At 40.9% G+C, this 16,046-nt stretch overlaps 1 protein-coding gene across 1 annotated transcript in view; it reads right to left on the reverse strand.

Moving 5' to 3' along the window:
• Positions 1-16,046, reverse strand: part of ST8SIA6 (ST8 alpha-N-acetyl-neuraminide alpha-2,8-sialyltransferase 6) — a 45,601-nt gene that overhangs the window by 14,106 nt on the left and 15,449 nt on the right. Inside the window, exons 3-4 of the mRNA XM_065399660.1 lie at positions 15,847-15,942; positions 5,598-5,684 (exon numbers count right to left, since the gene is read on the reverse strand). Of these exons, the coding sequence (XP_065255732.1) occupies positions 5,598-5,684; positions 15,847-15,942 (183 nt within the window). The remainder of the gene's footprint in view (positions 1-5,597; positions 5,685-15,846; positions 15,943-16,046) is intronic.

Below are 16,046 nucleotides of genomic sequence, written 5' to 3' on the forward strand. Positions count from 1 at the left end.
TCAGGTGGGCTTTAAAGCAGAGAGGTTAAGAGATAGGCTAGTGGAGTTGCCATGCTTGTGTTTTGATTGGTGATAAAGAACAAGGGAAATAAGGCTGAATTTTGAGACAAATGGGCTCATGGGAAAAAAATTCTGACCAAGATTCATATGTAGTACTAAACATTGGAAATAGTAGACGTTCAGACACACTTTTCCTTACTGCGTCAGTCACTTGTCATCTGCACTCCATTCAGTTGTGGTAAAACTGTATCGCAAGATACTACAGCTGCTGGTATCGCTCTGCCGTAGTGAGCTGGAGGACGGATGAAGAAGTAGGAACAGCAGTGGGGCTGGAGGATATACCCAAGCATGTGACACAGTATGTCCTCCATTGGAGGCACAAAGGCAATAACCAGAAGACAAGTGCCAGGCGGGCCGTGCACCCCAGTGGACAGTCTAAAGTTGGTGGAAGTGTTGTTAGCACAGGGTAGACAGACACCCTGAAATGAGAGAAAGAACATGAAACCCTTATCTACCTATGAGGCCTGGGCAAAAATTCATCATACAAAGGTGATTGTGGTGTGTGTGTGTTGGAGAGGTTTGGATTTGTTTAGTGGCATTCATTGACTTTGAGAGGTATGAGGGAAAGAAAATTCACCACACAGCTATCAGAACACGGACCACTGGTTGAGAATGAGAACAGTCCCACACAAAGCTGTAGGTAGCCCCACTGAGCTCCCCCACCAGCCCCACTGCTGTTCCTACTTCTTCATCCGTCCTCCAGCTCACTATGGCAGAGCGATACCAGCAGCTGTAGTATCTTGATGCCACCACTGAGCTCTGTAAAGTATGAGCACTCCGTGGGACAGTGCTGGAGAAGAACATTTGGACGGGGGAAAAAAGACATAAGAACGGCCATACTGGGTCAGACCAAAGGTCCATCTAGCCCAGTATCCTGTCTACCGACAGTGGCCAATGCCAGGTGCCCCAGAGGGAGTGAACCTAACAGGTAATGATCAAGTGATCTCTCTCCTGCCATCCATCTCCACCCTCTGACAGACAGAGGCTAGGGACACCATTCCTTACCCATCCTGGCTAATAGCCATTAATGGACTTAACCACCATGAATTTATCCAGTTCTCTTTTAAACACTGTTATAGTCCTAGCCTTCACAACCTCCTCAGGTAAGGAGTTCCACAAGTTGACTGTGCGCTGTGTGAAGAAGAACTTCCTTTTATTTGTTTTAAACCTGCTGCCTATTAATTTCATTTGGTGACCCCTAGTTCTTGTATTATGGGAATAAGTAAATAAACTTTTCCTTATCTACTTTCTCCACATCACTCATGATTTTATATACCTCTATCATATTCCCCCTTAGTCTCCTCTTTTCCAAGCTGAAGAGTCCTAGCCTCTTTAATCTCTCCTCATATGGGACCCGTTCCAAACCCCTAATCATTTTAGTTGCCCTTCTCTGAACCTTTTCTAGTGCCAGTATATCTTTTTTGAGATGAGGAGACCACATCTGTATGCAGTATTTAAGATGTGGGCGTAGCATCGATTTATATAAGGGCAATAATATATTCTCCTTCTTATTCTCTATCCCCTTTTTAATGATTCCTAACATCCTGTTTGCTTTTTTGACCGCCTCTGCACACTATCCACGATGACTCCAAGATCTTTTTCCTGATTCGTTGTAGCTAAATTAGCCCCCATCATATTGTATGTATAGTTGGGGTTATTTTTTCCAATGTGCATTACTTTACATTTATCCACATTAAATTTCATTTGCCATTTTGTTGCCCAATCACTTAGTTTTGTGAGATCTTTTTGAAGTTCTCCACAGTCTGCTTTGGTCTTAACTATCTTGAGCAGTTTAGTATCATCTGCAAACTTTGCCACCTCACTTTTTACCCCTTTCTCCAGATCATTTATGAATAAGTTGAATAGGATTGGTCCTAGGACAGACCCTTGGGGAACACCACTAGTTACCCCTCTCCATTCTGAGAATTTACCATTAATTCCTACCCTTTGTTCCTTGTCTTTTAACCAGTTTTCAGTCCATGAAAGGACCTTCCCTTTTATCCCATGACAACTTAATTTACGTAAGAGCCTTTGAAGAGGGACCTTGTCAAAGGCTTTCTGGAAAGACAAGTGTAGTAGCAAGAAGACTCATTGTGCCTGTCAGTTTTGCACAAGCTGAGGCAGGTAGTGGATAGCCAGCTTATACCCTGTGCCTGCAGGGGGGCCACTGGGGTTTGTGGAGCATAGAATTGCCAGCTGTTACCTTTCGGCCAAACACTTAAGTAAATATTTCTCCCTTAGATCCATACCTGTTCCTTGTACTAATTCACTCCCCCACCCCCTTGTTTGTCTGTGGGTCTGCTAGGCTGGAGTCATCTGCAGAAGGCAGCAGAGCTATGATACTAAGAGAGATGTTTGCTCAACATTAGGTGGGGCTGGTTTCTAGTAACATAGGAATTGCCATACTGGAACCGAGCAGTGATTTATCTACTCTAGTACCAGTCTCTGGTAGCTGCCAGTACTAGATGCTTCAGAGGAAGGTGCAACAAATCTCAGTTATGGAATAACCTACGCATGGGGGAAGCTTTTTTCAAACCTCATTAACTCAAGATTAGTTTATGCCTAGAAGCACAAGGCTTTACATCTCTTATAAAAATGTATTTTATCCTATCTATTCTATTCTTCATAGCTGCAGGGAGGAACATGGTGATCCTGTACAACAATACTAAACATGCCTGTGAGGTTGGTAAGTGCTATTTCCATTTTACAGATGGGCAAACACAGACAGAGAGAAAAGTTAAGTAGTTCGCCTGTGGATACCGTGGTCTAGCCATTAAAGGACTCCAGTGGATTAGGCATGTGAATGTCAATTTTAATCCTCCTTCTGACAGTAAGTAGCTGCATGACCTGATTCATGTCACATAACCTCTCTAAGTGGAGTTTCATCATCTGTGAAATGGGTGTGACTGTATTTACCTAGCTCATAGGGAGGCAGAACGGAGTAATATTTGTAACGTACTACACAAGTGTAATGTACTATCCTGTAGAAGCAGAACTCAGTAGTTCCTTGCTCCCAGCCCTGTGCTCAATGCATTGGACCAGTACCCTATAAAGCAGGAACACATGGACAAACAGAAATATTAATTTAGAGGTAGAAATAGACAAATGTGAATTTATAAGCAAAAGCAGCACTTTGACTTTTCATATGCTTCAGCGTGAAAAATTGCCACTGTCCCAAAATTCTGTGAAAAGTCTAAATACCAGAGTGCAACTCCCTTCCTGTCCAACATTACACAATGTGGTGCTATTCCTCCCCCTCCCCACTCAAAAGATTTCACCAATTTCTTCCAGCTCTGTTCCCCACACAACTCTGCCAGTACATCATCATTTATAAGCTGCTATTCTAGTTCCAGGGTCTCTTGCTCAACGATTGATAAACGTACCAAAGTGTGTGGCGAGTTTCTAAGGGGCACAGATTTAGTTAGGAAACAGTGTACTGAATTTTAAAGGAAAGCATATTTCCTCTGATGTGCTAAGAGATCAGAACTTTTGCAAGTTTCTGAAGTGCTGGAAGAGCAGGATATCTATAAAATTTTAATATCCGGCTTCTTGAAAAGAACAGAAAGGAGAAGAGATTGAGATAAAAAGAGTTACTTGAACACATACATCCCACACATGATAATCATCCAGCCACCAAAAACAAGTTAAAATAAAATGTGATCGCTGACCTACAAGTTGTGTCTGTATATTATATATAAATTAGACATATTTGATAGATGGGGGAAGAGAACTTCTTATTTTATTTCCTACAAGTTTAGGAATTAGTACAATTTTTACAGTAAAAGTCAATGGGCCCAAATTTCAATAAGCCTATCCTAACCTATCACTAGGGTAGAAGGCCATATAATTACCTTAAGTTTCCTAGAAGGCTAGTGTATCCAACAGTTTGCACATCTGAATACTTCTGCCCTGATCTTTGCAAGCATGACAAAACTTGGGAGACTTTGCTGCTCATTTTAGATACTTCTGGTCAGGAGAAAAAAAAGACTGCTAGAGCAACAATGAGGATGCTCATAGACTCCTCCTATGCTGTAACAAGAGGACTGGATAGAAGGTACCACGCTAGATTCTCATGGAACTTATTTCATTTAAGAGCTAGAACAGGTGTGGAATGGGAGGTGGGAGCCTCTGGCGGAGACAAGCGAGGAACAAGTCAGCCTGGAACAGGGAGAGGTTGCTCTGGGGATACATCTGCCTCACTGGCAGGGCAGAAATAGCTTGCAGAGTGGCAAGTGGTGGGTAGGCCCCTCTGAAGCAGCTCTGTAGGTAGTAGGCCATAAAAGAGAAAAGCATCAGAGCACAGCAGCCCTGGCTGTGGCTGGGGAAACAGCCGATAACCACAGCCTCACTTCCAGCTTGTTCTGCAGGCATATTATTCCTGCCCACCCTGAGTTATGATTGAAAGGGTCTGAAATTAGCATGGCTGATTTTGCCTAGAGACATGAACATACATAGCTTCTTATCATGCTCTAAAACCTTTGTGCCTGAGAGGCCTGATTCAAAGCCAACTGGAATCAATACAAAGACTCTCATTGATTTCAGTGGTCTTTGGTCAAGGCCTTAGCACCGTACATTATATTGGCTCAGCTACAGGAACAGTGTTGGTTAGTTAACCAATGCTTCATGACCAGTGATGGGAGCATAACATTTCAAATTCTCTACAAAAGGACGTTTCCCCCCCCTTTACCCCGTCCAGTCAAACTGGATATTAAAATCTCAGAGCTACCTAATTCTAAACAGCTGTAAGGTAGGTCAAATTATTAATCATCTTGCCAGAATCTCTAACCCTCTGTTCTGTAGAATAATGTGATTCAAGAGAGTATTTTTCCTTCTTGAAAAATCAGTATTAGCAGAATGAAGTTGTGCTTCCCTAAACCTGAAGTTGTGCATTTCTAACTGTAAGTTCTTTGGGGCAGGGATTGTCACTCACTGGCCCTGATTCAGGATAACACTTGAGCACGTGCTTACTTACATGCAGTCTTGAACAGGGATGGATTTAGGCATGGGTTTACTTGGACTCTGGCTACAATGGGAACCCTAATCTAGCACCAGTCTTGATGGGGGCCCTCCAAGCATTTCTACAATAGAAACCATAAATAATAGTCTAGAACCTTGAATTAAGAAATGTATTGCACATTTACAAAGCCTCTCAGATACCAGGCACATTAGAGATGTCTAAATAGATACAACTATACTATCACTTTTCATTTATCATTTAAAATTGTCAATTTTCTTTCTGGAGCTGGGAATTCTTTATTTGGCTAATTCTAGTAAATTATCCAGCTGTTCACTCCCAAAATGTAGAGAAAATTGGGGAAACTAGATTTGTTTAGCTCTTAGAATGTGCTCATTGCTATACATTTCACAGAAATAAAGATAGTCCGAGCTCCAGAGAGATAACAGAATCTTACAACCATGTACTACATACAAGAGGCACTGGTTTATTCGGTATCAATTTCCTGGGGAAGATCTGCACCATACATTTATAAAGCAAACCCTTGACAGATTGCTTTTTAAAATAAATAAAATTAAATTACCTAAATTTTGTATATTCTTCTGGTCTTCTTTTCCATGTGCAGTTCTGTATTTTTGTCACTATCTGAAGGTAATAATCTTCAGAGTACCTAAAAAAAAAAAGGGGGGGGGGGGACCAGAGGCTAGAATATGTGTAATATGTATTTAGTTCCAGCTATAAATACAAAATTTCTCAAACATTCAAATGATATAGATAGATAGATACACACACACACACACACAGTTTATGGTTCATACAAAACAAACAAATCCCTTTGTGAATTTCCATGACCCATTTTACCTCTATGTATTGGTATCCTCATTTAATTATTGTGACCTATTAAACCATCTTCTTTTACCTCTTTGATATATTATTGAACTTCTATTTTCAGAGTTTTTCAATACACCTACAGATTCAGAACTTGCATATTTTAGATTCATTGGATCAAAATGATCTCAACACAGCAGTCCAAATAAATATATAAATCTCTGCCTGTGTTATGCCAGAAAACCGCTTTTTCTTGTATGCTTTAAACTTTAATGATGGTTTGAGACATAGCTGTTGCAAACCAAGAGGTAGCCTTGCAATTCTCCTCTTATTCATTTATTTACTTCATAGATTCTTCCAAGATCAATTTTATTATCCAAGACTATCAATATTTAAACATGAAAGTTTGTTTGTAAAACGTCTCTTAAGTAAAAATATCAAATCTGTATTGTATACACCACAGAATCAACAACACTACCAGGGCATATGGAACAAGAGGTTTTTTCATACTGTAAGGAACCTTTTAAAGAGATTTAAGTTAGTGCACAGATGAAATACTGCACAACATTTTATCAAAACTAAGGAGAAATTTTCTTCTGTTATGGATCTCTGCTAGTACAGATTCCATTTGTGCTTTTTTATGTACTTGAAATCTAATGGAGTTGTGTGTATTTATTCCCTAGAAACAAATCTGATTTATGGTTTGGGTTTTTTTGTTTGTAATGTGACTACTAATTTTACAGGACTTGTTGCTCCAGAAAACCTGTACCCAGTGTTTTTAGTGAAAAGGATTATTTTTGGAACCAGAGGGCAATTAGAGTGCCACAGTTTTTATATGCAAATGTTTCTGAAAATTGCATCTTTCCTTTTGTTTGCTTGAGAAAGAAACAGAAGTTGCTTACTGTGTAATGTTAACTTTCTGGTCAGGTTTGCCAGACTTCTAATTACTACCTATTTGCAATCATTTAGGGCCCAATCCAAAGACCCACTGAGGTTTGAGTTCATTAGGCTTTGGATCAGGTCTTTAAACATACGCAGTGTAGCTCACATGGTCTTGAAATAAACATTTAAGTGCAATGAAAACATTACATGTTTACCAGAGCCCCAGCATATTAACAATGTCTAAGGAAGCCAATCATTTTTACTTAGCTGATTTTAGGAAAGTATCAGTTGTATAAAATGGTCTTAAGTACAGTAATCATATCTAATATTACATTATGCTGCTTAAAAGGGAAGCAAAGGTAGATGTTTCTGTGTGGAAACGCTGCATGCTAGCTTTGTTTTGTTTTTTAGTGCTGAAATCAATAAATAACTTTATTTAGGAGACTGGGACCCAAGGAGAAATTGTATAAATTAAGGGAAAGACTACAAATACGACAGAAAAAAAATTACTTGGAACAACATTATTGTGTAGGAGAAAACCTATGAGAATCTGAAAGCAAATTCTTGCCTAAGGACATCAACTAGATGAAGATCACAGTCTTCAGTGAAAAAGAGTGCTGTCAGCTTGGGAAGAAATGCCATGGATTGACAATATTAGAGCGCTTCAGAGAGCCATTAGTTATACTGAGGAAAAACAAAGCAATCACCACAATGCCAGTTCTAAGGCCTCATGAAGGACTTAACATAGGACTGGAAGGGAACTCCTGGGTCACAGAGTCCAGACAACCCGGTCATATAAACCCATGTGTATCAAGCTCCATCTTAAAACCAGTTAAGGTTTCTTGCCCCCACTATGTGCATTAGCTGTCCTTATAAAATGGGAGAGGCTTCTTAACTATATATTAATGAGTTATGTGCCTCTGTCTAGAAAAACACACCCCACAATGTGCAGTCTTGCTGTGTTACTACTGCCTTCTGCTGGATGGGATCAGCCCTGCTCCAATACTTACAATCTCACTCTCTCCTGGCTGACTTACAGAGAAGAATACAAGTTAAATGGTAAATGAAGACCTGTGTTAATGAAACCTTCCCCCTTCTGCTTTGGAGGGTCTATCACTGACATCCCAACCACTGCAATGACATGCCACCCTAGGAAACTCCCTTGTGTTAACTGATCCCTCCCAGCTAGTCAAGTGATTTCCCCTCCCCCCCGCGGTGCCTCTCACTCATGTACACAGGGTGCTAGAGGGCTTCAGCTACTGGGGAATGGCCAGGATGCAATGCCTATTAGTACGCATGGTGGGGATGTTGGCAGACTAAGGCTTTGTCTTCACTACCCGCCGATCCGGCGGGTAGCAATCGGTTTTTCGGGGATCGACTTACCGCGTCTAGTGAAGACGCGGTAAAATCGATCCCTGATCGCTCTGCCGTCGACTCCGGAAATCCACCTCGGCAGGAGGCGGCAGCGGAGTCGGCGGCAGCGCGGCAGCGGTCGACTTTCCCGCGTCCTCACCGCTAGGTAAGCCGACCTAAAATACGCACCTTCAGCTACGGTATTCACGTAGCTGAAGTTGCGTATCTTAGGTCGGAACCCCGCTGCAGTGTAGACCTAGCCTTAGTCTCCTGCACTGCAGGCTACAAGCTCTGGTGTGCTAACAGAAGGGCCACAGCCAGGAGTGGGTGATGAGAGCCCACAAGGAGAGTCAGGGAGAAGTTAGAGAAGGAAGACAGAAGTAAACCCCACCTATGACATGCTGAAGCTAAGCACCTGCCTTCAGAAAGGCCAGTTCATATGGCAAGAATGCTAAGGAGGGGCTGTGAAAGAGGAGGCTCTTCTAACCCGACAGTAATCTTGTGTGACAGAAATACAAAGAACAGAAGCAGAGGGAAATGCAAGACAAGGGAAGGCTGCCTCGTGCCTTTTGACATTACAAAGCTGCCAAAAGAACCATTTTTTTTTTTTAAACTTTAGGAAGTGCCCTCAGGGCTTGCCCTAGAATAAAAGATGGAAATCTTCCAGGAAACCCAGTCCCTCAGGCCATCCATCACTACCAAGGCATGCTTGGTATAATAATACTTAGTACTTACTAGCATTTTTTAATTTTCAAGTCATTGGACAAATATTAAACTAGATAATTTATCCTGGTATGTATCAGCTCAGGAGGCTGAAATGTCCAGATTATTACTGAAGGCACTCTGGAATGGCAGTACAAATCACTGCTTACACATACTCCTTGCCAGAGGTAGCTTCAAAGGGCAGCCAGCTATGGAAATTGAGTTGCAGCACTCATGGAGCAATGCAATGCCCTGTTCCACAAACCCAGCTCCTCTTCCAGCCTTCCCAATTCATTATCTGCCTTCCGCAATCTGCACAGCTCCTCTTTTCTCAGCCACAATGGTAGAAACAGAGAGTGGGAGGCATGAGCACTCTCCCAAACTTTGTCTATAAACCAAGCCCCAAACACTTGAAATGCTGAAACAAGTCACTACTCTAAGTAGGTTGTCCAGATATTCATCATCTGATGATCCCTCTTCTTTCTGAGTGCTTTGATCAGCAAGTGTAAGGGGTAACAATGTTGACAGTTATATTGTTGTCACTAAGTTTCAGAGTTAACACATGTGAGGTGACTAATAAGGACAGTTTACACCTCACTTGGTGCTATCAGTTTAGGCTGACTGCAGACACAGCCCGATGTCACTGTATTGGTTTACATCCAGCTCACATTCTGAAGAATATCTATGCAATCATTAAGGCTGGTGACCAGACTCTTTATAAATAAAAGCAAATACTGAAGCACAGACAGGCAGAAAAAAAAATCTCCAGAAAGAACTACTACTTGCTGAGCCAGCTGCATCTATTCAACTGTGGCTTGGCTACTCTCCCTTCTGATTACCACCAGCTGGAAGGGGAGGCAGTACCAACACTTTAGTGCTTCTCCATCCACCAGGGGATGAACAGGCCTGGGAATACTCAGCTGGTGGGAAGGAGCATCAGTGGGAGGAAACAAAGAGGAGTGCAGTTTTGAGATGAGGACAACAACAAATAGGGTAGGTGATCATAGAATGATAGAGTTAATGATTCTAAGGAATGGTAGGAGGGAGAACAAAATAAAGACAATGCATTTGAATAAGGCAGACTTTAGCAAACTCAGGGCGTTGGTAGGTAAGATCCCATGGGAAGCAAGTCTAAGGGGAAAAACAATAGAAGACAGTTGGCAGTTTTTCAAAGAGACATTATTAAGGGCACAAGAGCAAACTATCCCACTGCGTAGGAAAGATTGGCAGTATGGCAAGAGACCACCCTGCCTTAACCAGGAGATCTTCAATGATCTAAAAATCAAAAAAGAGTCCACAAAAAGTGGAAACTAGGTCAAATTACAAAGGATGAATATAAACAACTAACACAAGTATGTAGGGACAAAATTAGAAAGGCCAAGGCACAAAATGAGATCAAACTACCTAGAGACATAAAGGGTAACAAGAAAACATTCTGCAAATACATTAGAAGAAAGAGGAAGACTAAGGACAGGGTAGGCCCGTGGGGGGGGGGGGGGGGGAATAATAACAGACAATGTGGAAATGGCAGAGGTGCTTAATGACTTCTTTGTTCCGGTTTTTACCAAGAAGGTTGGTGGTGATTGGATGTCTGTCTAATGTAGTGAAGACCAGTGAAAATGAGGTAGGATCAGAAGAGGCTAAAATAGGGAAAGAACAAGTTAAAAATTACTTGGACAATTAGATGTCTTCAAGTCACCAGGGCCGGATGAAATACATCCTAGAATACTTAAGGCGCTGACTGAGGAGATATCCGAGCCATTAGTGATTATCTTTGAGAAGTCATGGAAGACAGAAGAGATTCCAGAAGACTGGAAAAGGGCAAATATATAGTGCCCATCTAAAAAAAGGGAAATAAGGACAATCCAGGGAATTACAGACCAGTCAGCTTAACTTCTGTACCCGGAAAGATAATGGAGCAAATAATTAAGCAATCAATTTGCAAACATGTAGAAAATAAGAAGGTGATAAGTAACAGTCAGCATGGATTTGTCAAAAACAAATCGTGCCAACCCAACCTAATAGCTTTCTTTGACAGTGCAACAAGCCTTGTGTATAGGGGGGAAGTGGTAGATGTGGTATATCTTGATTTTAATAAAGCTTTTGATACTGTCCCGCATGACCTTCTCATAAATAAATTAGGGAAATGCAACCTAGGTGGCGCTACTATAAGGTGGCTGCAAAACTGGTTGGAAACCCATTCCCAGAGAGTAGTTATAAGTGGCTCACAGTCATGCTGGAAGGGCATAACGAGTGGGGTCTGACAGGGATCAGTTCTGAGTCCAATTCTGTTCAATATCTTCATCAATGATTTAGATAATGGCATACAGAGTACACTTATAAAGTTTGTGGACGATACCAAGCTGAGAGGGGTTGCAAGTGATTTGGAGGATAGGATTAAAATTCAAAATGATCTGGACAAACTGGAGAAATGGTCTGAAGTAAATAGGATGGAATTCAATAAGGACAAATGCAAAGTACTCCACTTAGGAAGGAACAATCAGTTGCACACATACAAAATGGGAAATGACTACCTAGGAAGGAGTACTGCAGAAAGGGATCTGGGAATCATAGTGGACCACAGGCTAAATAGGAGTCAACAGTGTAACACTGCTGCCAAAAAAAAAAAAAAAAAAAAAAAAAAAATTAAGGAAACATGATTCTGGGATGTATTAGCAGGAGTGTTGTAAGCAAGACACGAGAAGTAATTCTTCTGCTCTAATTAGGCCTCAACTGGAGTATTGTATCCAGTTCTGGGTGCCACATTTCAGGAAGGATGTAGACAAATTGGAGAGAGTCCAGAGAAGAGCGACAAAAATTATTAAAAGTCTAGAAAACATGACCTATGAGGGAAGATTGAAAAAAAATTGGGTTTGTTTAGTCTGGAAAAAACAAGACAGAGGGGACATGATAACAGTTTTCAAGTATGTAAAAGGTTGATACAAGGAGGAGGAAGAAAAATTGTTCTTCTTATCCTCTGAGGATCGGACAAGAAGCAATGGGCTTACATTGCAGCAAGGGAAGTTTAGGTTGGACATTAGGAAAAACTTCCTAACTGTCAGGGTGGTTAAGCACTGGAATAAATTGCTTAGGGAGGTGGTGGAATCTCCATCATTGGAGATTTTTAAGAGCATGTTAGACAAACACCTGTCAGGAATGGTCTAGGTAATTAGTCCTGCCACAAGTGCAGGGGACTGGACTAGATGAGTTCAGGAACCTTCCAGTTCTATGATTCTATGGTGACTAAAGAGAAGAAAGAGCCAGTGCAGCAATAGGAACGGGTGAAATGGAGGGAAGAGATGACCAAGTGCAGGGGAGTAGAGTGACCAAAAAAGTGGTAGAGGAAAGACTGAAAAGTCAGAAAATCCTCAAGTTTAAGATAGATAGGGGAAAAAGAGGTTCAATCAGAAGAAGGGAAAAGGCCTTGACTAGTGGGAGAGGTAGAATTAAAAAAACCTAGATCAAACCATTTTAAAGAGAATTAAAATTTGACTGAGGGAAAACACAGAGACTGATAAAAACAGGAAAAAGCAGCATCAAAATTTGGACAACAAAAGTGTGGGGTGGGGGCAAAAAAAAAAAAAAAAAAAAAGTTTTAAAAACTGATTTAATGGTGGTTTCCAGTGAAGCAAAGTTTAAACATTTCCTGGCCTTTGACTGGGCAAAGTTTGATAACACTGCTCTACAGCCAAAATGCTTCTGAAATAAATGTAGTTAAACTTTACTAATTCTGGGTCACTGAGAACGAAAATGATGCTTAAAATTGTTGATTGGCTCTAGTTTGCAAGATATGCTATTGGGTCAGTATATACGACCCTTGACTTGGGAATGGCGGAGGATAAGTGAGTTATAAAGGGAAGGGATCTCAATTTAAACCAGAAATGACTAAAATACATCTTTGACTGGATCTATGAATAAATCTATGACTGGGTTTGGACAGTACTTGCTTTTTAGGCAAAACAATGAATGATGCAATCTGAAGCTGGTATTGCGTCATACATGATATGAATTGCATCATGTTATTCCTAGAAGTCATGGATGATGCAATCATAACGAAGCTTACATCACTCTGCTGAACAAATTGCCCTATATCAGCTCTAGAAATCATACAGTGTCGTGCTCTCTTATTTGTCAGTGTTTGATTTTGCAAAGGGACACATTTCTGTTTAGCCAAAGTGAGCAAAGATGCCTCGTACTTGTGTGAACAGTGCAGATAACCTCTGCTATGTTTGTGGTGAAGTGACTTTTGCATCACAAAAGCGCAGTATAACCACTATGGTTAAGAAAGCCTATCACCTTTATTTTGGCTGCAAAATTGGACATCAGGTGGGCCCCACACATATGCTGCAACACTTGTGCAACAAATCTTCGCCAGTGGTTGAACAGGAAAAGGAAATCTATGCCTTTTGCAGTGCCAATGATTTGGAGAGAGCCAACAGATCATACCAGCAATTGTTACTTCTGCATGGTGCCTCCAGTTGGGAAAGGTGTGTCAAAGAAGAAAAAGTGGACTGTGCATTATCCAAACATTCCATCAGCTATACGCCCAGTACCCCACGGAGAAGGACTGCCGGTTCCTGATGCACCAGAATCATTCTCACTTGAGTCAGACGAGGAAGAGGAAGAAGATGAAACTTCTGGTCCTGAACCATCAATGTCACAGGACCCACATTTTCTCCCATCCTCCTTCTCTGAACCACACCTCATAACACAAGGTGAACTGAATGACCTTGTCAGGGATTTGGAACTACCCAAGAGTAAGGCAGAGCTGTTGGGCTCCAGACTACAGCAGTGGAATCTCCTGGCAGGGTTTCCATGTTCCGTGACTGTCAAAAGGATCTTGTCCCATTCTTCTTCAGGGAAGGTGATCTTGTAGCCTGCAACAACATCGATGGTGTGATGGCAGCCCTCAACATCGTTCACGATCCAGATGAGTGGAGACTGTTCATTGATTCATCGAAGACGAGTCGTAAAGCTGTTTTACTGCATAATGGCAATGTTTTGCCATCAATTCCAGTTGGTCATGCAGTCCATATGAAGGAAACCTATGACAACATGAAACAACTTTTGAGGTGCATAAACTATGACCAACATCAGTGGCAGCTTTGTGGCGATTTGAAGGTTGTTGCTCTCTTGCTTGGTCTGCAGACTGGATACACAAAGTACTGCTGTTTTCTCTGCGAATGGGATAGTCGTGCAAGAGATTCCCACTACATCAAGAAAGATTGGCCACTCCGACAGTCATTGGAGCCTGGGAGGAAAAGTGTTCAGCATCCACCACTTGTTGAATCAAGGAAGATTTTGTTACCACCCTTACACATCAAGCTGGGTCTGATGAAGAACTTTTGTCAATGGCCTTGACAAAACACAAGCAGCTTTCAAGTACCTCCGTGGAAAATTTCCAAGGTTAAGTGAAGCTAAGATAAAGGAAGGTGTCTTTGTTGGTCCTCAGATTCGTGAACTTCTTCGAGATGATGCATTTGACCATGCACTGCGTGGCAAGGAAAAGACGGCATGGAAAGCCTTCCAGTTAGTGGCAATAAATTTTCTCAGAAACAACAAGGCAGACAACTACAGGTTGTTGGTGGAAAACCTCCTCAAGGCATACAAAAGCCTTGGTTGCAACATGTCACTAAAGATACATTTTTTGCACTCTCATCTAGATTTTTTTTCACCGAACTGCGGAGCAGTGAGCGACGAGCACGGCGAGCGATTTCACCAGGACATTGCAACAATGGAGAAACGCTATCAGGGCAAATGGAGCCCATCAATGCTTGCAGACTATTGCTGGACAGTGACAAGAGATGCTCCATTTAATGAATACAAGAGACAAGCCAAGAAGCGCCGAGTAGACACTGAATAGGACTAAACTATGTACAGAATAGTTTTTTGCCTTTTGTTTCATAATAAATTTTATTTATATAACCCTTTTGCTGATTTTTAAAGTGTTACATAAACAGGACAGGTGAAATATTATCATGTAAAGCAACCATAAACACATGAAAAGACCTAGGTTTACAATTTATGATTAAAACTCTACTATCTACACAATATACAGAGACATAAAATGTAAAAACTTAAATATCTTAGAAACAGTAGCCAATAAGTTGTTTTAATTGTCATATTTGAATTCAGCACATCAAAATACATAATAAATAGCACATTTTATCTCTGAAGCAGACGACTTCTCAAAAATTGTAGACCAGTGTAATTTATTATTATTTTATCTTATTTACATGTCATTTGTCCTCTGTGTACAAATAAAAGGCCACAGCCATGATCTTGCAGATATTTAAGCATATGCTTTCATAGTATGTAATAGCATGGGGAGTGGGAGAGGGGTGGAGAGAGGGCAAAATAAATGGGCCACTTCTCTATTTCCTGCACAGAGAGGGGCATAGGGGCCAGGAACCTGAGCCAGGTTGATGTCAGAGTCTATAGTGTCTACACTAGGAAAGTATATATAAATTTTTTCTGCACTGGTGCAGTTTCACCAGTGGTAGTCAATGATGAAAACTGTAAAGTAGAGGAGATGCTGGTGTCTGTCTATACAATGTACCATGGTGTCTGTCTATACAATGGAACAACTAGTCTCCTGGGGGCAATATTACAGTCACTATAGGTAATTCAGTTTTTATACTAGCTCATTTCTAGACCTTTTCTGAAGAGAATCCACTTATTGTGATTGTGTATTGGTTTGTAAGAATGTGAACTAATCAGGAAAGGAAACCCCAAAGGAAAAATGTGCTTCTCAAATTCTGTCAGGGTGATTTTTTTTTTTAAAAGACCCTAGATTGAAGAAGAAATAGAAGTCTCCCTCTCATTTGTAACTGTGAATGAGAAATCTTCTTGACATACTAATTTTTGTTTTCTTTAATTTAGACCAAGAATAAATCCAGTGGATGCTAAAGAGAAAAAAAAAAAATCAGCCAAACACTAGTTGCACATTTTCAGTTTGCTGTTTTATGGTTTTGCATTAATGTCAATGAGAATTATGTGCAAAAGACAAGCAGACACTTAGTCTTCTATTTAAACCAAACATAGCAGAAAGCAAACCAAACACCTACCTTTTCTTCTTGATAGATGAAGACCAAATGTTGTCCTGCATCTCCTTACATTTTGAAGCCTGTTGAAGTTGGTAAATTGCATTTTTGAGAGTTGTTCTGTTAGAAAAATAAAAATGAAAATCTTCAAAAGATAGAAACCACTCTTAGCATCCCCACAGTTAATTTGATGTGACAATGAGATTAATAACTGCCACAGATTC

The sequence above is a fragment of the Emys orbicularis genome, chromosome 2 (assembly GCF_028017835.1).
Source record: "Emys orbicularis isolate rEmyOrb1 chromosome 2, rEmyOrb1.hap1, whole genome shotgun sequence".
NCBI classification, from domain to species: Eukaryota; Metazoa; Chordata; order Testudines; family Emydidae; genus Emys; species Emys orbicularis.